Source organism: Lagopus leucura, unplaced genomic scaffold, assembly GCF_019238085.1.
Source record: "Lagopus leucura isolate 7727_CA_CO unplaced genomic scaffold, USGS_WTPT01 Super-Scaffold_100014, whole genome shotgun sequence".
NCBI lineage: Eukaryota > Metazoa > Chordata > Aves > Galliformes > Phasianidae > Lagopus > Lagopus leucura.
In genome coordinates, this window is record NW_024962268.1 from 10,875,943 (window position 1) to 10,900,081 (window position 24,139).

The 24,139-nt window shown below is 36.8% G+C and overlaps 1 protein-coding gene across 1 annotated transcript in view; it reads right to left on the reverse strand.

The window, feature by feature from the left end:
- Window positions 1-16,778: 16,778 nt before the first annotated feature.
- The window catches only part of NDUFS4 (NADH:ubiquinone oxidoreductase subunit S4), a 45,330-nt gene continuing 37,969 nt past the window's right edge, over window positions 16,779-24,139 (reverse strand). The window contains exons 3-5 of the mRNA XM_042875255.1: window positions 23,460-23,632; window positions 19,561-19,634; window positions 16,779-16,991 (exon numbers count right to left, since the gene is read on the reverse strand). Coding sequence (XP_042731189.1) covers window positions 16,888-16,991; window positions 19,561-19,634; window positions 23,460-23,632 — 351 coding nt within the window. The 3' untranslated portion in view covers window positions 16,779-16,887. The remainder of the gene's footprint in view (window positions 16,992-19,560; window positions 19,635-23,459; window positions 23,633-24,139) is intronic.

Genomic DNA, 24,139 nt, shown 5'->3' on the forward strand with positions numbered 1-24,139 from the left:
CTAGGCTGGCTGTGCCATTGGCTCACCACCATATGAGTAAAGAATTTCCTACTGGCATCTAACTTAAATCTCCCCTTTTTTTTTTAATTTAAAGCCATTTTCTCCTTGTGCTATCACTATCAGGCCATATAAAAAGCCAGTCTACCTCTTCTTTATAAGCTCCCCTCAAGTATTGGAAGGCTGCAGTGAAGTCCTCCAGAGCTATCTCTTATCCAGTCTAAACAATCCCAGCTCCTTCAGTTCCTTTGTAGGAGAGATGTCCCAGCCCTCTAATAATCTTCATGGCTTCTTCTTTACCCTCTCCCATATCAACATCCCTTCTTTGTGCTGGACCTCACTCTGCTGGACACAGTACTCCAGGTGGGGCCTGATGAAGGCAGAGCAAAGGACAACCCCCTCCCTTGTCCTGCTGGCCATCTCTCTTTTCATGAAGCCCAGGAAACTGTTGTTCTTTGGGTCTTCAGGTGTACAATATTGGCTCCTGTAAGGCTTTTTGTCCATCAGAGCTCCCAAGACATTCTCTGCAGGTCTGCTCTCAGTGAGTTCTTCCCCCAGTCTGTACACATACTGGGGATTGTTCTAGCACAGGTGCAATACCTCGCAATTGGCCTTGTTGAATCTGTTTAGGTTTACATGGGCACAATTGTCAAGCTTGTTCAGATCCCTTTGGATAGCATTCTTCCCTTCTGTCATACTAACTACACAGTTATCATACAAATCATACTTATTATCATATACAAACTTGCTGAAAGTGTACTTAATCCCACTATCTGTGTCATTGATAAAGACATTAAAGAGCCCTGGTCCCAAGATGGACTTATGGGGGACCTCTTGTAACTGACGTTCACCTGGTTGTAGAGCTGTGGACCACAAACCTCTGGCTGCAATCATCTAATTAATTCCTTATCCATTGAACAGTCCACCCTTCAGATACACATCTCTCCAACTAGAGAGAAGGACATGATATGGGACATGTAAAAGGCCTTGTAGAAATCCAGAAGATAACATCAGTTCCCCTTCCTGTCCTGTCATCAATTCTGTCACTGCAGGAATTGTCTGCCCTTGCTGAAGCCATGATGGCTGTCTCATATCACCTCCCTTTCTTGCATGTACCATAATATAACTTCCATGAGGATCCATTCCACTATCTTCCCCAGCACAGAGGTGAGGCTCACCAACATTCACATACCTAGCCAATTCCAGTTCCATCTGCAGCTTGGCTTTCCTGATCCTATTTCTGCGTGTCCAGATGGTTTTGTTTTGTTTTGTTTTATTTTTTTTTTGTTCTGTTTTGTTCTTGTTTTTGTTCTTAAATTCCAACAGTTTAGGTTTTTTACCCTTGACAATTCAGACCATTAATGTCCTTCCAGCAATTCTTCTTATGAAAGGACCAGTACTTTCCTCTTCATTGGAACACCCCAAGAAACAGCCTACTGTGGCAAAAAATAATCATTGCATTTCTGCTAAAAAAAGATGTTAGATTTGTGTGCATGTATTTCTTCATGCATATCCAGTGTCAGTATTATGAGACAAGGTTTACTACCATACATCCATGGTAAGAGAACAGTTCTTTGACAACATCCTTTTTTCTCTCTCACACATACAGCTAATACCATCCGATCAATGAGTAGTTTCCAAAACGACATAAATGCCAGAACAGAATGGAACTTCCTGCATCCGCAGCCAAGCTTCAGCTCTTCACACACTTCCTTCTCCCCTTCCCTACCTTACATATCATCTGGCATCTCCTCCTGTATAGAACTACCTCTCGTCTAGTACTTTAAATACGTTACACTACGAATATACTGCAGTTCAACATATTTAAAGTACCTGTTCCTGAAAGCTGTTTCAATAAAACAACTGTCTAATTAAAATAGCTATGTGCTACATAATAATCTATTCAGCATATCCCTGTTGCCTGTTTTTAAGAACCAGCAATTTCAAAGGATAAAATTTTCCTTAGGATTTTAAGTTTCAAATTGATGCTCATATTCTTAAAAAAAAAAAAAAAAAAAAAAAAAAAAAAAAAAAAAAAGCTTTGCTGTAATTTTGGAATTCTGTTGAAAATTTGATGAAAATTAATGTTGCTGTTGTTGCTACCATTGTGGAAGAAGCTAAATTCTTGACGCACTGGAAAAAAACTAATCTGGTAAATGAACTGAATTGTTAATTTCATCCTAATACATAAATTTATCTATGGTATTTTTTTCTAGTTGTAAACTAAGTTACATTTTATTTTCTTCATTAGGAGAGAAATATCCTGTAAGGAAAATTTAGAATTTGTATAAGAAATATTTCATTCTCCATTTTAAAAATGACTAGAACAGTAAAGATTTCAAAAGAATATCCTAAGATGTTGACTTTCCTAAACAACTCAGGCTTAGCAAATCAGCATTTGTTTCAGCAGTTGCAATCCTGATATGTACTGACCGCTGTCACACTGCAGACTGCAATCTTGATGAATAATTTTCCTTTCTCCCTCATCTATCTTGTTTGTGGCTACATACAAATAATCATCAGATTAGCAAGCTGTGTTGCAAATGGAAGGTAAATATTAGTAGCACAATCACCACCACAGGCAGTGTCAGTCTAGTAAGAAAACAACAGCCATTTGTTATTTGTTGACTGTATTCAGATGACTTTTTCCTTCTTGTTTCAAAGTTAAAGTAAGACAAAGTTTGTAGGGAGAGATGATGTCTTTTGCGCAAACTGCTGATGGGTTTTTCTTTGAAAAACCATGAAAACAACAAAAAAAAAAGTTGAAAACTCAGACCTATCCTTAGTAATTTTAATGCCCTATGTGTCTCTCAGTTTTAAGCTAGGCTTCTATTAGTCCAATCTAAATCTATGGCAATGTCTTGTGTATATTACAGTGAATTGAAAGAGTTTCAGTTCCATCAGAAGGCAGTTACAAACTGCTGAATAAATCTATTTCATGTTTGATTACAAATTTCTTATTAGTAAATTAGTGGCTATTTTCTTGAAAACAACAAAATTCAGAGCAGAAATTGCTTTTTACCCAGTATTGTCTGAAATATTTCTGTGTCCTTTTTCAATAGGGAATGATCTGACTGATATTCCAGATTTCTTACAACTCAAGTTCAGAGTTTGACTGGTAAGTCACGGCCCTTCTGCTTCTTAGAAAATTCTTTGGCTGTTGTGTTTTACGATCACATTATGAAATACCAATGAAAGTTAACTGCAGTAACAGATTTTCTCCACCTCCAGACCATCATCAGCTATAATGACAACAAACCGATTTCTACTCTCATTTTGAAGAATCATTTTGGTTTTGCATTGGAAAATATTTACAGATGGATGCAACCTGGCTAAGGAGGAACCTTCAGTTAAGTCTAATTTTTTATGTATAGCCCTAACAAGACAAATTTTGATACATTTATCTTCTAGGAACACCTGGAGACAAAGCTCTAGAGAATATTGTTATCGTAAGGAAGCAGACCAATGGCTAAAATTAGGTGTGCTTAACCTGGCAGCACTTGTAACTATCTAGTAGACTAGCTGATCTTAACAATATTGAAGATGACTGCGGTATGTCATGAGATTATGACAAGTGTTATGAAGTGGACAGCATCTAAAGCAAGACAAGACTTTGTTGAGAACATGTTCAGTCATCACCATTTATTTTACAAAAGAATAATTTAAGACAGCGATGTCTAGTGTAAAAATTTGTGAAATGGCAAACCAATGCCATAGGAGGAGTTAAAAAAATCAGTAATCACATGCCAAAGAAGAATAAGATTGTTGAACCTCATAGAAATCCAGATCTCTTCATACAGCCCACCTGCCCTCAGGCAGATATACTGTTCCTTGGTGTCATCTGCAAACTTACTGAGGGTGCACTCATTGTCCTCCTCCAGGTCATCAATAAAGATATTAAACAAGACAGACCCCAGTACTGACCCCTGGCAAACACTTGTGACCAGTTGCCAGCTGGATGTGACTCCATTCACCACCACTCTCTGCGCCCAACCATCCAGCCACTTCATTACCAACAAAGAGTGGATCTGTCCAGGCAAAAGGCTGCCAGCTTGCCCAGGAGAATACTGTGGGAGACAATGTCAAAGGCTTTAAGATAAAATTAGTAAGGAAATTAGAACAGAAAAATGAACATTTCAGAGATGAACTTTCTAGTGTTTGAAATGCAATAAGGATCACAAGGAATGTAATGTTTCAGCCAGGCAACTCACAAGTGTGTAAGTGGCATCTGATGACAGGATTGAAGTCATTCTACTGCTGAAAATTAAAACTTGTAATTTGTATCTTGGGGTAGTTAGCTTCTTGTATCTGTAACAGAGTCTTGAAAGGAGACTGCATTTCCATATGTGTATTTTGCACTGTATTTTAAATACTTTAATCTTGCCAGCTGTTTACCTGCAGGGGCTAGAGAGATTTACATTTTGCTTCAGTGCATAATTTAGTTTTTGGGGAATGAGGGTAGGCAAGGTTCCTTTCTTTTGAAGCATCAGACAATGGCTGCAGAATGTGAGGGTATTTTGGGGCAGAATTTATGGCATTTTTTTGATATTGTAGAAAACCTTTCTTGGCCCTTGCTCAGTGGTTTAGGAAGATCCTGATTGTCAGGGTATATCAAACTAAGTGCAACATGAAGAATAAGGCAATATTAATAAAAATCATACACACAGTATGGAGTCCTCAAATTCAGCATGTGTTTGTCTTTGTTGACAGAGCCTTTTCTGTTTTGTGCCTTTCTATGTAGTGTCAGATAGAGTGTATCTTCTAGGATGCCCTAGGCACTTTCTCTTAACAAGCGCACCAGTATTGCTAAAGGCCATGTTGGGGACATTCGTGACATCTTTTTTTCCTATTTTACTCTTGCCTATTATCCTCCATGATTATCTTATTTTTTTAATGAAGAATGTTTTTGGTTAGTTACAGAGTGTCAGAAATTTTTACATAGCATTTGGAGGTTTCATGGGTAAGTGCACAGTTATAGACTTTTAGGCAGTCAGAGCAGCTACTTTTGTGGACAGTTATAGAATACCTGTATGGGGTTGCCCATGATTGTTCCTTTAATTTCACATCTAAGATTTTTAACATGCTTTGAGAAAAACTGAAGTAAGGAAATGCATCTGAATTCCTAAGGCAGTCCCAAATCTCCAAGAAAGCATGTCAGTTAAAGAAATAGTTAATTTGATTAGTCATAAGAGGCCTGCTCTGATGGACTTCAGCTATTCCTGTGGAAAGCAGACTAAGTTCCATGTACTCTGGGACTATGAGTATTTAGAAAAGGTTTGCTGCCCCAGAGAACATTAAATATAGGCACCTGCTCTATATGTCCTTTATTTGAACAAACTGAGAAAATGCCATTTACAGCAGATGCAATTCTTTTTTTTAATGCCTTCTATGTCTGTCTCTGTTTCACTGGTTCATCAGCTGGAAGAGTAAATTCTAGCTTCAGGGGATGCAGGAATAAAATAATCACTTCCCAGTTTCCATTCTAACTTCACCACATGGGCACATTGGCAATATATCAGGACTTGGTCTTTGTACAGCGTTGCTGAAGATAACGATATTAAGAGTTACAGTGTTTTATGCCAGATGGCATAAAAAGCATCACTGCAACTTATCCATCTCTACTTTTGATACTGTTCTGAAATTATTGTAGAATATTGGACAGAGTACCGCAGGGCCCTTGTTCAGCTTTGTCAGATGTCACTGACCACCTGCTATGCTCAGGCCTGACTCTTGGAAACTACAGGCCTCTTCATTTGTTGCTTCCAGATATCAAAGGCCCACTAGGAACACAAGATTGATCGTGAATGATATATATATGTATTTTGAGAACAACACTAACTCCTACTAAACTACTTCAGCTTTATGTGTTCTTCTGTGCTGATGGCACAGCAGTTCTTCCTAAGATACGAGTAAGATTGGATAGAGCTAAAATAAAAGTGCGTATCATATGTATTATGAATTCCCTGATAAACAACACACTGGTTGGACAGAACTAATTTGTTATTCAGAAAAGGATCAGTCTTGTAAAACCACCATGATCCAGCCTGCTGGAGCTAATATATCCACTTGCTGAGCAAAACTGTGATGATTCTTATTTGTTAGTGAGTGAGTAATTTGGAATTACAGCTCTGTTGTGGATAAGATAGTATGGGATGCAGACAGAGTACCCAGCACTTGTTAACAGTATGCAGACATCAAACCAGCTGGGTGCCCTCAGGGAAACATTTGAACATAAGCTTATTTGATTAAGCAGCATTTCAATCTTCATTTAGCTGGATGGTAAGCATCTCTTTCCTATCACTGGATTAGCATCGGCAAGGTACCAACAGAGAAATACACAAACACTCATTCAAAGGAGACCAAATGGTTGTTCTTCCTACAGTTGCTGTTTTATAAAATGTATTTTTGCAACAAATCTTTACCTGTTGTACATCAGAATACTTAATCTGGGACTGTTACATGGTCCTCACTTGAGTCTTAGGTACCCCCCACATCTCTTCTTCAAAAGCACAGATCAAAGCCAAAGGCCTTTCACTTCTTTCCCTTATAAATCTGTTGAAAGCTTTGTAATAGCAAGGTACTAAATACATGTGTGTGTGTACACACACAAGCACAGAATACAAAGAACAGTTAATTTGTGGAAGTAATTCAAAGTAAGGAGAAAGAAGTATTGTGTATTTTACTCTTGGACATGACTTCAGTGGCAGAAGATAATTGCTCAGAGTCTGACTGAAGATTAAAGTACACTTCATCAAAATAAGCATACATCCTAGACTTGTCCCGCAGAGAGCAGTGTTTCATAAATGCATAAGCAGGTGGCATGGTGCAAACTCCAAAGATGGGAGTATTTCCAAAAGAAGCTACACAAGTTTTTATGGAGTAAATCTTTATCTGACTGGGGAGAAAATTCTCATTTATCTATCTGTTAACATAGCGTATTTGAGTTAGCAATCCATATGGATGAGTTTTGGGAGAAAATGTGCAGCATTGCTTGCAAAATGTCTTGCTTTTTTACTTTTCCAGCAAAGCCAGTCCTCACAGTCAGGTTGTGAATGTGATTTTAAGATGCGAGTCATTAAAAATTGTTCAATCATGTGCAGTATATGATTGACATGGAAGGCTAGAACTGTTTAAAGGAGAAATTTTGCTTGAAGATTAAGGTAAAATGAAATTATATTGGTTTTCAAGCAGTAGAATTAAAATACTCAGAAAAGGTCCTATATTCACACAGAGAGAATTTAAGAAACAAAACTAGTGAGTCAAAAAGCAGCCCCCAGCCCTCAATTTTACCTCTGATGTTAGAAAGGTAAAGCTCAATAACTGCAGAGTACACACACAGCAATTTTTTTTCAGACTGTAAAAAGCTGTATGGATTACTATTTAATATAAAGAAGCCAAAACTTGATTAGATTCCCCAGGTCTCAGGGAAGCAGGATGGACTAAAATTGCAAATTTTATCAACAATATTACTGCAGGTGAAAGTTGTGAGAACAATTATATACTCTAACAAGATCCTTCCAACAGACATGGTACAGTGTTTCTGACTCTGTACCAGAATGCCGGGCTACAGCATACAACAAAAGCAAAAATTGGCTTCAAGAGAAATGGACACGCCCAATAGCATATGATTAAGTCTTCTTAGATTCAGGCATATTACTGCCCAAGTAGTTCTATAAAATACAAGCTAGTTTTATTGATTCCTATTGTTGATGTTCTGAAATCCAGAGTATGCAAATTCTATTGTGCGAGATGGCATTGGAAATTAAACATATTTTTCATTCTAAGCCAAAATTTTGCAGAGATTTGAGAGGCAGTATATTCTGCCTGTGATCTGGCAAAGATAGTCTAAATTAACTAGTAGTGGGTGGGGAAATATTATCCCTGAGGATCATGCCTGGAAATAAACCATGGAGCTTTTGAAGTTCCTTGCAAAGAAAAAAAAAAAGAAAAAAGAAAAAAAAAGAAAAAAAAAAAAGGAAAAAGAACCAGAGAGCTAAAGCAGCTAACAGTCACACCAGCTTCCTAGGAAACATAAAGTCCTGACTGAAGTTCTGGCTCCAAATCAGACCCGCGTCATTCACACAGGAGAGAAGCACCCTAACTAGCTATTGCCAGCTTTTATCTCTTTTTTGGAGTGGTCCTATTCTGTGCACACAACTAGGCATTAATTTGGCCAGAAAAATGGAGTGGAATTCCTTAGTCTAACACTTAGGGAATTTGCCTGGGATGTAGCAGCAGCAGGTGCAAGTCCCTTGACTGTGCCTTCCCAGATAGTACGCTTTCCAGCTATTGGCTCATCTCACACAAGTTCAGTGGTTTTGATCCTAAGTGCCTGAGCTGCAAATTATTTCAAAACTCATGTTCACTTATGCCAGAATTTCCCCACAAATCACAATGATTTCAATGCATCAACATTTCCAAACACTATTTCATTTTTCAGAGAATATTTTGCAAGCTGCCAAGTCTGAGAGCTGTTTATGTTGCTGACAACTAAAACAACAGGACTCTAATAGGTTAAAAATAATTCAAAATGAAGCCTAAAAATAAACTGTTTTTGAGCTACCCTAGTACTAGATTAATGATATGCCACAGATAAGAGATTTAAGTACCTAGACACTGCTAGCAATTCTAATCACAGATGAGACGGTTGGCTACACTCTGCCATTTTATGCCCTCAGGAGACAGCAAAGGTCATTCAAGTGCACAGATGTAGGATGTTCAGCACACTGGCCAAAAAGAAATTCCAAACGCCAGAAAACGTAGCAGCAGAATGGAATACATATAACCACATCACTCGAAGAATGACTATGAGTCTTCAAGGCAGTGCCTATGGAAAAGAATAAAAGGCCCAACAGGCGCCGGTAAGAACTGGATTTTTGTTTCTGTGACACCATTTGTTTTCTATTATGGATATTTGCGTCTTAGGTTAACATTCCTCTGAGATAAGACCTCATACCTGATAACATTCATCCCCAGGCCAGGCCACAGATCTATGTCCCTGGCACCATACAACTATTTCTGTCTGAAATCCAAAGTACTCCCAAGAACCACATCACTTTATCACTTTATCACTTTATCTTTTTTTTTTTTTCCTTTTTTTTTTTTTCTTTTTTTTTAATTGAGATCTGGTCAGAAAAAGAAATTGCCAGGAAGAGAAAAATGGATCGTGATCCTAGAAAGACCCTGAGCACGTATGAAAGACCATATGGTAATGATCAAAGTTGAGGAAAAACAAAAAGCTGCCTTCCACCTGCAAAACAGAATTGTCTGAAGATAGTGAAATGGGAATGCTTTGAAGATAAGCCATCATGCACTGTGGGAAAAGGAGGCAAGAAGTGAAACCTGGTTTAGAGACAATTTCCTAAGATGCACTCTGTGATTGGTGAGCAGGGGAGCCAGGTGCTGATTATTTCTACTCTGTTCTAACATGTAAAAGTCAGCAGAAGAAGTGCTAATTACATTTGTTACTGCTTTTCCTCATAACCTTCCTTCCTGTGGATAGAAAGCAGACAGAGGAGAAACTGAACATGATCTCAACTCCTTTGAAAAAAAATATTTCAGGTAGTCAGTCATTCCCCCTTCAGTATTCCTTCATTGCCTTCAGCAGTCTTCTCCTGGAGCGCTTCAAGAAGATAAAGGCTTAAGTTCAAACATGGGCTCTGCAGTTTCTCTATCCTATGTGTCTAAATCAGTCTGAAATCTGAAGGCAGGTACTGATGGAAATCAAGGATGCTATTTTTGAGGTCACAGGAAGAGAATTGAAAACACCTAACTCCACTCTTCTATTGCACTCACTGGTAGCATCTATGCCTCCTTCAGAAAGCATGAGGAATCTTGAGACACAGGAGGTAATTCAAGTTTACACTGTGCAAAGTATGGCAAGTTAGATGTAGAGATGTCACTTCAACAGTTTAACATCCCTCAGTTACGTAGTATTGTACTGATCAGAAATTAATCATCTCTCTGACACGAAGAGTGGTACTGACTGATTGAACTGCAGATGCTTACAGCGGAGACGGCAGCTGCTTAACTGGTCTGTTTAGTCATACAAAAACACAAAGGTGGTTACTGTGGTTCTATCTAGACCACGTCCTGTTTCTGATAGGGAATGAATGCAGGCAGTTGCCTAGGTCTGCAGGGATGCCTGCTGAGTTGCGTACCTTTGAGTATGCACAGCCTCCAACCATTTATGCTTTAGGGATTTCTAAGCTGGAGGTGGCTTCTGTGTGTTTAATAACCTTTAATGATTCCTCCCCACCCTCCCCCAGCTTGTTTAGTCTCTCTTTTGAGACACACAAACATTTAGCATTCACATCACACCCATGGCAGACACAAAGTACTTCTGAAGCTCAGCGCATCTCAGCTCTTCAGATTTAACACTAGCTAAATGGATCAAAACCTACTGGCTCTTAAAGGAATCCAGTGTAAGTAAGTGGGGATATCCACACTGTAGACAGGTGGGTAGTTCTCACATCAACGCACTTAGAAACAGGTACCATAAGATGCTGGCATGTGCTGTTTAAAACAAATCAGAGTGACGGGCTGCAGCAAAGTTGTTTCCAATTTACTGTTGTTTTAAAATTTGGATTATATCCACAGTGGCATGATCTGTTTTTTCATAGCTTAGTTATTTAAAGTACTTTTGTCTAAGTCATTTAATTTACATAGTTATTACATTTGCCTAAGTGCAAAGTGTGGAAACCCGCTACTGCACATTTTCAGTGATGTTCGTGGTGACTCCCTGTTGAGTCAAACATTCCTTTCTCTCTTTGCATTTTGCTTTATATATATCTGCTAAGAGTGGTTGCAAATGGGGAACTATGAGTGTTCAAAGTTAACATATTTATTTCTAGTGGTAAAGTATCTAATACTTTATTTTATGGTGTTTCAGTGAAGTTCTTTTCTTTAAGTGAGATTTTATGCCAACTGTAATTACAGAATATTTTACATATTTTAAGGTTACCCTTTAGGATGCTGGCTGGTGAAGGAACTTTGCCATGAGTGCTCCCAGTAAGCTGAAAATCTGTCTTGTGAAAAACACAGTCAGAAGCCAAAAGCCTCATGACCCATGCAATACATTAATGAATGAGACAGTCTGCAATGCAAAGGGCACTGCAACAGCAACATTTCCCCAGCCGTGTCTTAACACCCAAAAAGATTTCCTCAAGCACTGCGTAGACATCCCGAATGAGGCAATAAAAGCGGTCAGATAGGGGGTGAGAGGGAAAAAACTAAACGCAAATTTCATTTCTGAGCAGCTCTCTATGTAATGTTGACAAAATACCAATTTGGCAACAACTTACCAGACTGTCTGTAAACTAAAATGCTGAAAAATCAAAGCACTGACCAGAAAATGTACTGAAATACGGAAAGAATGTTATCAGGGACTGCTTATAATAAGCAATATGTTCAGCTTTAAATTCACAGTATTTCTCAGTTTGATGTTTTACTTTTCCCTTTGCTGGTTAAAGCAGAAGGCAGCAATGACAAACTTGCATCTGATTAGAAAAAATCATCTCAACAGACTGACTACAACTTTGCATACATATTCCTGTAACAGACAATCAAGGCAGGCTAATAGACAACTTTACTTTAGAGACATGCAAAAAATGTTCTAGTCTTCCCTACATAATGCGGGCAAATTTAAGTATCTTCCAGTATTTCTAGGTGTTGAGTAAACAATATCTTGATGTTTTCCTAACCACTTTTGATGAAGTATTACAAACAATTGTCCTTACTGAATCAAGTCCCGTGATGCCACTGTTTTTCTGGGATTTTTTAGGACGGTAAGCTGTACAAATTTTGTAAAGACCAAAACTTTGTTTAGATGTTTCCACAATATTAGAAAATAATTTTGAATCTGTGGCATCTAGCCACATGTACACATCTGAGCACGATAACCAGTTTTATAAAATCTGGTGATTAACTATAAAAAAGGCCAAGTCTACTTATTTGTTCTTTGCCTCCTAATACCCAGCAGATCTAACTCTCTGAAAAGGCACAAACCAGGACAGACGTTTCTTACAAACGGACAGACGTACATTCTTGACCCAGCAGTTTGCAGTCACTAGCAAATTTCTAGGTGTACGTTACATCCCCAAATACAACTTGTCACAGTTTTTATCCAGAATAGCCACATGCACTTAGTAGTTCAGATAGATCAACTTTCTCTTGGTCTGCTGTTACCTTTTCTTGTCAGATGTTTTTATCACGTGCTACATGAATTCAATTGTGTGTACACCTCCCACAGACCTATCAGCAGTACCACACGGAGGCCTCACCTGAAGAAACATCTTCACACAGTTTGAGAGGTGCGACACCCCAGGTAACGTACACCACCAAACAGATGCAAGTTTCATCAGTTTTGGTAGCCAGAAATCTCTTAGCTGACAAATTCCAAAACTTCCTGTGTGGAACGATGCTTTGTTTATTTTGAACCTGCATTTTCAATACTTTGTTGCTTTGCTTCTGCGAGAAAAACAGTAAATAACAATGCACTATTTTCTGCATGACTGATGGAGTCCGCTACCATACTCATCCTCAGTTTTCTCCCAAAGACTGAAGAGCTAATTCCATTCTACAGACATGCTCCGGATGGAAGATACTCACACTTGGAAGAATGCTGTTGCCTCTCTACATTGAAGAGGCTTTTGATGGAGTGCCTGGATCACCTCGTTCACTGACAGACTCCCCTGAAGAGCACGAGTGAGTTATGTGAGTTATTTTTTATATAGTCAAGCTGACTCATTTTTTTGTATCACACCTGCGTAAAGCAGTATATTGAGAGACCTCTTGGGGGGAATAAAAAACAAATAATCAACCAAACAGTCTGACATCACATTTGTCCTCTTCTGTTATCCAAGCAGATAAATGGTTTCAAGCAAACTGTTCAGACTACAGGAAATACTTCTGTAACTTCTCATTTGAATTCCTTTGGACTCTTTCAAGATTACTGCCTAGGTTTTGTACTTTCTGTAATGAACTTCTCCAAGAAATTTTCATTCATATTTTCTATGCAGAAAGGCTTCAATATATGTATCTTTCTGTGGTCACTATGATAAATATGAATGTGAAGAATTCTTATTTTAGGTTGAGTTGAAAAAAAAAAAAAGATCTTTCACAGGATTTAAGAGTAAGATGACAAGCACTTAGAAAAAAAAATGCATTGCTATAGTTACTATAGTTTGCTATACAACAACTGCCTAATTTTTCATTTTTTATTCTATGTTATCTCAGGTTCAGGTTTATTTCCAGTTTTGTTCTTTTTGTACTAAGTAGCAAAATATGCTGGTATACCCAGTAATCAAATATGAAGTGAGGTAACTATAAATCTGGAAAACAAAACAAACAAACAAAAATCCACAAACAAAACACACAAAAAAAATCCTTATGTTAAACTTCTGGTGTTAAGTTACAGTTAAATTAGTTCAAATTATCATTTCCTTTTTTCCTTTTTTACTATATGACAAAACTTTGTAGACAAGGGTCCATTCAAGTTTCCATTTCATAAATTAATAGTCTGATTTGTTTTACATTATCCATCGAATGGCACAGTTAAGGAATACACTTCTAGAACGCTGAAACCATGCTCCCAGACAGTCCTTAGGTTGCTTTATAACACTAGAACTTTAAGAGTTGCAGGGCCTTTGTTTTATTAAAAATTGCTTTTGAAGTGACAAATGCTTCTTATCTTCAAAATAAATTGGTATCCTACAAAAACTTTGAAATGTCTTCACCCACCCCCCCAGCAAAACTATCCAAAATATATCAAAGCACAGCAGGTATGTGCTCACATTTTGTAGGGAGTGTAATATCGTAAACAGTATATTAGATATTTGTATATGTATCTGGCAACAGGATGGGGAGCTTACTTGCAGCATTTTACTTCAGCTTAAGTTAGAGAAGGACCTTGAAGATTCATGTGGTTCCAAGCACTTCCAAGATGGCTAAACAAGGCTGGGTGTGATTTGTTTCTTCTTCTTCTTTTTTTTTTTTTCCAACTGTGGCTCACCACAGAATTGACATAAACAGGCACACACTTAACTTGAAAGGAACTTGGAGAAAAGGTGACAGGAAGAGTAATATGCCAGTGCAGGGTAAAATAAAATAAATAAAATAAAATTCAGCAAAAATGTTCCATTTTTTAAACAGAAATTATAGTACTGGAGGGGTCAATCTTCCAAAATCCCATGTATCAAAATTTTCATATAGTCAAGAGGTGTAAGATAGAAGATACGCACCACATGACTTGCAGATCTGACATCTGTGTAAGGCTTCTCTAAAGTACTGGCATGTAATTGTCTTGTGATTCTTTGAAATCTAGTTCATTGTTTCTGCATAAGATCATCAGATACCTCAAATATCTGTAAATCTCACATGTAAATAATGTATTTTATTTGTTCCAAAATTCTTTTTCTTCCATGAAGAACTTCCAGAAGTTTGAAACCTTATAACCAGGAAGAACTTCATGTTTACCTCCAATATTAAGACGTATCTCCAATCTCATGCAGTGTTTACATTAAGAGACCCAAAAAGCCCTACAGATTTCTACTGTTGAATAGTTAGAAGTTGAGGATACTCAAAACCTAATTATGGTAGGTTAATTGTTGCATCTTTTATTTTGATATTCTAAATTTGTGGCAAATTTTACCTGTCATTCACTTCTAAAGCCGGCCAAGTACGACTTTTGTACAATTTCTGATTAAGCCTAGTGCTGCAATACTTGATAAATTAGTGAAGAGGTAATGAGGTTTAATAATTAATAGGGTTTTTTGATCTCTACCATATATTCCTACCGCCAGTAATGTTTTGACTTCTGCAAGCTCTTGAAGTTCATTTCACTTCTAGGATTTGAAGACTATGTTAGGAATAACCAACAACACCAGTGTCAGCATGCTCATTATCAAAAAGCCCTACACCCTACAGCAGAAAACCATCCAAGACCTAAGAAAGATGAAGGACAAAAAGAAGTTCTTGGCCAAACCTCACTAAACAACTTCAAAGTAGAGTGCTGAACCATATACGTAACAAATAAGAATTTCCTTCCCCTAGCCTTTTCCAAGAAAAAAAATGAAATTCAATATTTGATGTAATGAATGCTCTTTTGAATAATTCTATTAGTTGGAGAAACAAAGAAACTGCTCTATATGAAACTAGCTCCAGTTATGAACAACATAAATCAACATACATCACCTCCATAGATTAGGGTTACAATAATCATGTTAAGTATTTCCTGTTTATCAGTCTTTACCTTGGACTACATAATTTCAAAAACCAAGCTGTGCATCGGCTGCTTAGGATACCCAAGCACTTTTCTGATTTTAATTTTGGTAGCTGTCATACTAAGTATAAAGACCATGTAAATTTTTCCTGATCTTCACTATCAAAATGCAAAAGGAAAAAAAAAAAAACAACCAAACAACAACAAACCACAACAACAAAACTGGCAGTGACCCTTATGGCTTTTCTTTCTACTGTATCCTTAATAAGAGCAGCATATTTACCTTAGCTAAAATACAGAGATGCAGTAGTTTCTGGACTGTTAAGATATCAGTTTGGTGTGGCGCTCCTGGAGGAATTTAGGTTCCACTGCATAAAGCAGCTTTCAAAAAAGATGAAGTGGAGTAACAGCTACATCACCCAGCTGGCTGATTACACTGAAACTGCTTATAAACACCGGTTTAAACACATGTTAGCAGGCATATAGGGCAGCTGGTTAAAACTAAAACAAATTTGAACAACATACAGTAGTTTCATGCCTTCTTTTTGCTAAAATTCATTGGATTGCACTTACGCTATTCATGAGCTCTGTGAAGAGAAATGTTTCGACAGTTTCTTTTATGAGAATTGGTTGAGATAAAATTTTAAATTGCCTATCAAGAAACATATCCCTCCTCCAATTTGTAATAAGTTTCTACGATCTTGCACTGATATCTCAATTTAAATACAATTTAAAAGAAAAATAAATAAATCAAAAGCCACTGGTATGTAAGACAAAGTATTCAAAACATGATATTGTACATTATTACAGTCAATGCTTTATTGTCTTGTAACACAGACCTAGTTTAGGCTGTATATTCAACACTATGGCTGAGATGCTATCATTATATCTCTTGTTAGGCAACAGGAAACTTCAGTGCAGATAAACACATAACTAGCAATAAAAAAACACAGAGGAATAATTACTTAATATGTATATAGTGATGTTGTGTGAGGCATCGGGACACTCTTTGAGACTTAATCTGTGAATATTTAACTGTTTTTGTTTCATGATAGAAGAGCACCACAGAGAAATAATTAGAATCTCAGTCTTCAACTAAGTCTTCTGCACATCTAATTCAAAAATGGTGGTTTCTTTTTATGTTATTCAATTCTGTTATTCAGGAATAATGACAATATTAATTTGAGAAAGAAGGAGCTTACACAGTATGCATTTATACAGAACTATTTAAATTATGTTCAAATGTTAAATTCTGCATCTCATACTCTGCTATTCAATTGATAAATTTGTCTTATGTATGAGAAAAAAACCACGCTTCCATTGAGAAACTTTATATACACAGAAAATTTAAACAAGATATTGAATATAAAATTACTGTGAAAGAGAAACCACAACCTTTCTTTAAAGTTGCAGCTGATTGCAAACATTCCTTTTGATAGATTCCTAATGCAGCAATTTTTTACAAGTATGAACACCCCAAATCTCCTCTATATATAGGGAAGTTTGTAACAGGTTCAATTGGAGACATCAAAAACATTTTAAATAGACATCACAAGATGCATTTGTAGTTTAAAGGTCAAATTTATTAGGAGATTAAGAGATGTATTATACGTGGACTATAAATACAGCACAGCTGACTTTATTCACAGTCAGAGACAGCCAATGCCAACTTATTTTGTAGACACCCTTGTTCTTTTGTTCCAGGAAAAGTTTGCACCGTAAGACTTGGATTTAGGTTTTGGAATCTTCTTTTCTTCCACATCATAGCTCCAGCCTAGGAGTTGTGGGGGAAATGGTTGGGGGAGATGAAAATTAAAAAAAAAAAAAAAGAAAAAAAAAGATCTTTTAGTATTCATTGCATACAATATAGAGCAATTGCATCTTAAACCTTTTAACTTTAGTATTTTTTTTCTCCAGATAGGAATCCACGATGTTACTCCTTTGCAGCTGGCAGCAGAGAATACAGAAATGTTGTGCACTTGACACATGCCTGTTCTCACAATTGAGAGACTTTGCATACCTCAACTTTCAGTACCCCTTCAGAAAACTTGATAGTCATCAGCAAAAAAGCTCAATAGGGAACACTGACCATTTCTGTATACAGTTCTGCAAGTTCACAGCATTGCAACTCTAGGACATCACACAGGTACTAAGGCTCTGTGGGACAAAAAAATGAAAAAAGCTGGGAAAGAAAGAAACAAGGGAAAGGGAGCATAGAGAAATCCAGTCCTAAAAGTTTGGGAAAGAATCATGACCTTGGAAAGGCTAAGAAAAAGGAAAGGTGGAACGACCAAGGTAAGGAAAAGCAAAGAACAGAATTCAACGTCAGAAGGGAATACAATGCTAAACTTTTTATAAGAACATAAGAAATTAAGAGAAGGGAATGAAGTGATAGAAGACAAGTAAATTATGTGATAGTTAAGCAAGAGAAATGCTAAAAAGTGTCAGAAAAGAGGAGGTGGAGACATCAGTGTTTATGTAAATCAAAATGCAAATCAATTGCAGCCTCCAGGTGCCTGGAAAGTTGCCAGGGCAGCACTCAGTATTCCAAAGTTTGGTCTCTTCAGCTGCAACATTTCACTCAAAGCTGAAATACTTGAGTGGAAGCTAGAAATGGTAAAAGTGTAGTTATAACTGATATTGATACAATGATATATTTCTTCCTTTGCTTCAAAATGAAGTGTCTGAGAAGGTTTAACATATGCCTGAATTTTTACATTTGTTATTCACAGAGAATGCTCAATATATACGTGAAGACATCAAAACCTTTTCAAGACACAGGTCGTCCTGTCAATGAGCCTCAATTTAGTGTATCCACCAATAACACAAAAAGGTTACCTCTGATTACAAGGTTGAAACAATATTGATTTTTCTGTAAGAACCACTGGAACACAAGGTGTGGTTTTGAAAATATATTCTTTCCATCTATGAAAGCACTGACTTTTGCCTACAGTTCTGATTAACAATATAAACTTGAGCAAACAGACAGAACTACAGCCAGAGAAAGAATTTGGTATCACAACATTCAGCATTATAACACCTAGCTTTGAAGGCACTCGGCTGCTGGAATGGAAACTACAGCCCCAGCTTATTGCTTCATCATTTTATACTACAGATAAAGAGGTGCTGAGTGCCTCCGAGAGATTTGCAACTGCCTGCACAATTACTTGGGCTGCTATAGCTATCAAAAATCCACAATTAGTTACATCTAACTTTGGACTGAAAGAGGCTGCCATATGTGATAAGACTTCACACTCTAGAACAAGCTTCTTCAGTTAGGCACCTTCAGTTTTTCAAAACAAACAGCTGAGCTCATTATCATAAAAGTACCACAGTGGTGGGGGAGATAATTCTTGCCTAGAACTCTGTCATACAAGCTAAAGGGACAAAAAGCAGACTACTTTCTCTGGAAGAACACTCTTATCAGACGACTAAAGGCTACTGTGGCATGAAATCACTCCATCCTTGTTAAAAAACTGTACGTTTTTCAATAGTGATGTCAGATTGAACAAAAAAGAACTCAGGTCTACAGTCTAAACTTTTAATTTCATCCAGTTACAAGTGTCTCCCCCTCATTTCAATTTCAGACCATCCTCAGCAGTCACACTTTGGACAGCGATCTCTCCTGCTACTGTATTCACAGTACTCTTTTTCCAGCTACAGAAGATGCTTCAGGAGACAGGTGAAAAGGTAGCTCACCTGAGGTTCCAAAGTTCTTAAGTGAGAACTGAGTTACAACTGAATCCTACTTTTATCGGAATACCAGCAGTATCTAGGATTTGCGGAAGATAAACTTGAGGTTTTAAAGAATTTTGTCATGTAAAACTCAGGTAATTCTCACTGAGAGGACAGAGAACTGTGTTCCTCTAGATTTACAGATTTCAATTGTATCTCAGCATAGAAGCCAGGTGCCTACAGTCCTCTTTTCTTTCTAAAAGTACATCTAAATTTTTTGAAATTCCTATTTCCAGCTGCACCTGATATTGAATCTATTACTTACCAAGCAATTGGAATGCTAAATATACCAGATTTTAACAAGTCAAAAAAAAAAAAAAAAAAAGAATCATACAGTTCAGCTTATTAACTGCAAAAGTTAATCAATCTTTTCTATTTTTATAGGTGCACAGCAGAATCACCTAGCAACTCTATTCAATTTGGTCTGATCAAGAAATGTTTCTCTCTAATTAATCTGGACCACATACTGATGAAAGCTGTAGAATGCGAAAAAACCTTAACCTCCATGCATATTATTCCTGGTTTTAGCTCAGTTATACCAGTTCCATATATCCATGAGAACTAAACAACAAGCTGAATCTATCATATCTCATATGTATAATACGCACCATTTTTTTCAGCAAAGGCAATGGCATCTTCTTTAGTAGAGAAAGTAAGAAGCAGGTTGGATAAAGGATCAGCTCTGTAAGAAATCAGATGACAGATTTCAACAACACTTAAAATATAAAATAATTATACCTGCATCTCAAATGCCAGCCAAAACCTATACTGCACCATATTTTGTAGTACACAATTTCAAAAGCAGACTAAATTTTAGCCATTCAAAATTCCTACATTTTTATTAGTTCTAGGATTAACTTTTACATTGTGTACAGTATTGTTTCTGTCTTCCAGTTTGCTGAAATTCCCCCCAACTCAATGAAAAAATTAATGTCATAAGTTTTTTAGTCAACAAACTTGTCTAACTACTTACTGAGGTTGAAATAAATGCTTTTCAACAATCTTATTTCAATTTTGAAAGCTGTGCAGTCCCCCTCTTTTTGAAAGAATAGGAGGCTTAAGTCAATTTAGAACAATTTAAGGAGGGAAGATGTCTACTGAGCAGCTAGTGGGCGAGTAATCGTATGCAGAATATCAAAGTGAGCAGAGCAGGAGTTAATGAGATGTTGGAGAGGATGTGAACAAGTTGAGATTTTTTTGTAGTCATGTGACCTCCAAAAACCACTCCAGTACAGCAATGAGATCTTAAGCCATCACTGAAAACAAAGTTCAGAAACTCAAGCTGCTAGCTAACCAATTACACAGTGATATTTTTTGATGATCAGCTATTCTCAATTACTTTTCTGAAAGAAAGTAAAAAAGGAAAATGCTTTTTGAAATGAATTAAAATCTCAGTAAAAACCAGTATTTTTATTTTGCTTTAAAAGCTTAATTTAAAAACAATGACAAAAGGTGAAGAAGCAGGGCTCTAAAAATTAATCAAGAGGACTTTCATATATACAAGAAATGGGCTGCAGGAGCACAAGGATTACATAATGCTTCCCTGAGCCAGCATGTTAGCCTGGGAGACAACTGCAAGACAAGACCAAATTGCAATCTACTATTGACAGAGCTGTCTCTGACTGTTCGCTTTGAAGCTATAAGGGTAAATGAAGAGAAAAAACAACCAAAGATACATTGAACTCTATACAATGAAGGACAAAGACTGTGACTGGCAGAGGGGGAGGGGAAGACAGGGAATCTAGCTTCCAGCAAAGACAACAATGTAATTTTATCTGATGTATGTATAAATCCAATATATCCCCCAAGAAAAAAAAACCACATTGGATAAAAGCAAACATTACACTTCGACATACCATGAGTTTTTCTAAAAATATGTAAATATTTATCTTATAAAAGCAGTACAGAGAATTAGAGACTATGAATTAGCTCATAGTGTGACCAAAGGACAATCAAGCAACCCCAATATATTGCAGTATTTGGACAGTTAATGCTTACTGTTCATCTCTTCTGTGATCAGGCTCTGAGGTTGGAAAAATCTAGTCAGTGCTACTGAGTAGTAAAAAAAGAAATTTGATGGGTGATGAGGAACTTGTACCTGTTCAGTGCTGCACATTTAGTGAAAACCTTCCCAAACAGAAGCAAGTTGGAACTAAAGAAATGAAGAAATCACGCATTCTCTTTTCCTTTATGTTCATCCTTCATCCAGTTTCAACACAGCTTTCTGATTTCTTTCTCTGAATGAGCTACCCATGTATTTAAATTTGTGATAATCTGTGAGCAAACAGCAGAGTTCAGAAATGCCAACATGATGTCCTGACAGCAGTAACAGTGCTGCAGGATTTCCAGTGCTCTAGGCTGCCTATCAGTGACTGCAAATAGGAATTCCACATTTTGTCCTTTTTATATGATTCTATGCAATAGAAACCATATGATTTCTGTGTTTCTTAGCTTATGTTAGGATGTACTCAAGAACAATTAATTAACTTTCCTGTAATGAAGGCTACCAATTAAAGCAAAATGACACAGATCTATTTTATTTAGATCTATAACTGAGTTACTTGTACTGAAAAAAACAAAAAACAAAAACAAACTTATGAAGAGATAACAGTAATAAAAAAATATTAGGAAAGAAAATTAAGATTGCAAAATGACAGAAACACAGCAAAGACCTACAGGTAAATAAGTATATTGAGTCCAGAGCAAAAAGGGTTCATCACTAATTGCCAGACATTATTCAAAATTAAATGGCAAAATTTTTCTCTGGAGAAGAACTTCTGCAGAAATTTAATCTGAAGAAACTTTTGTTAGCTTTCTCTGGGGGTTGAACAGTAACTTGAAATTGCCAAGATGTCCACTAATATTTCTCGAGAGTTCTTTAAAGAATGAAAAAAAACAGTTTACAAAACCCTTGACCCAGCGATGTCAATTCACAACACAGCCCTCACTTTTGTAATGCTTGTTATGCAAGAAATATTCTTTCCCTTACTGCAAAATAAAAATGCACTCAGGGATGGATTAATTCAGAACAGCCATTCCATTTTATATACCTATGCTAAAAGCACTCCAGGACAATTTAGCATTCAGGTAAACTCTTAATAATGTGGCATATTTCTCTGGGTTGTTAGAAAAGACATTATTTTGGCTAAGAATGTGTAGAACCCCACTCAGAAAATTCGTTGTCTGGAGAGGACACATTCCCAGCAAAGGGGAATTAGAGGAAAAGTTAAATTAAACCTGAACTATAAAGCTGGTGTTACTGCACCTGTTACAGAACTGTAATCTGTGCAGGGGTATAAATAAACCATACGGTGGTGGGCAGACTTTGTGGGGAACATAAGAAAGGTGGGAAAGGTGTATTGCTGGTCAACAGTCTATTACCTAATCTAGGCCAGTGTGAAACAACTCAATCATGGCTTGCTAAATATAGTGGCTAGTTGCAGCAGTGAAATCATACCAGCCAAAAGCATGTTTGATTATTTTAATTCCAAGTTAATATTTTTCCTCATCTAATGACGTACTATCTCAGCTTTCCTAATTTCTTTGCAATGCTAATACAACCAAAACATTACAGGCTGCAAGTATCATAACTTGATTTCAGAGTTATTTTGAAAATCAAACTATGATAAATTTACAATATTAATATGTCTTTGGGGAAAAAAAATCCCTAAATATTTCATATTTAAATATTCAGATTTAGTTTCATCATCAGTTTATGTTCTTTAATCATAAGTGCCTGTATGATTGTAGCCAGAAGGTTCCAGAACACACTGTATCCTTTCTGAAGTCTGAAGATTAATTTCTATTGATATTTGCTTACAGAGAATAATCAACTTTTCTGAACAACCTTCTAACAAAATGGCTTCCAATCAAAATTACAATATCATTGGAAGAATATAAAAGAATTCTAACCACACTGTAAAATGTAGGTTGTACACTTATTTAGAAAAAAAAATTAGCTGCATCAAAGTTACATCTCTAAATTTTTGCACAGTTACCATGAAGGTACTGCTTTTCTGGATTTTGGCATATTTAAGGTATTTACCAGTCATAATAGCTGAAAAAATTGGATGTTTTAAACAGTTTGCTTGTTGAAAAATTGACTGTAGCTCCTCGTTTCAGATTTTTAGGATTTCTGTAAAACTTCGTAAAAAGAAATTCCAAGTGCTAAATATCATTATTTTATGTATAACCACATTTAATATATGGAACTGGCAGCTGAGAAGGACTTATTGCTTCAGGTATCTAATAACCTTCCTTCCCCAGAGCTGTTATACAGCAATGTTACCTACAAATACAGTTGTTGAAATTTCTGGGTAACACTTTTCAAACTCTTTAAGAAGATTCTGTAAACTAAAATCTGTACTTAGATGATTGTTAATCATGACAAACCTACCCGACCATTTACTTGATGCAAGTGTTGTTACATAGATTTACAAACAGACGATTTCAAAGTTTATATGACCAGCTGACGTCAAATGTAGAGAAAAGCTCAGTAACTACTCACGTGGATGCCCAACCCATCAGAGGGTTCTCCCAACGCTCCCTGTTATCAAATTCCATCTTCCACTTCTTCGTGTTGTTAACTCCTGCCTGCATCGCATTGCGTGCTGGAACAAAAATGTGAACTCTTCTGGTTTTGATGTGCTCATCTGGAACACCAGTTAAAGTAGAGATATCCTATGAAAAATACAATGGAATTTGTTAAAAAGGGTTCACATGAAAGGCGCATAAACTAATACTGCTTCTGCTTTTACACAAAGTCATGCTTGATTATTTTTTACAATCACAACACGAGAGTTTTGCAGAAATGTATGTTATGAGTCCGGTTTTATAACGCTGAAGCAGATTCACAACTAGGGCTGCTGTCATCCTGCTTCCCCTGGCTCAACAAGATTTCACATGGATCAGCCACCTGAACCTGCTCATCTCCCACCTATACAACTGCTAGAGCCAGAGGAGGAGCAGGACAACCCCTCCAACTGCAGCTGTGAAGCCAGGACTGATCCTATTTGCAGCAGCATGAATTGTATCATAAACTCTTTTTTTTTTTTTTTTTTTACCCTCAAAAGGAAAATTATAGCATACATGGAAGCATGGACAAACCCCAAAATTCTACATTAACATCAGGAGCCTGAAACAAATATGAGCAGGTCTTCTCACCAAGATCCTCATCAGCCATTCGGG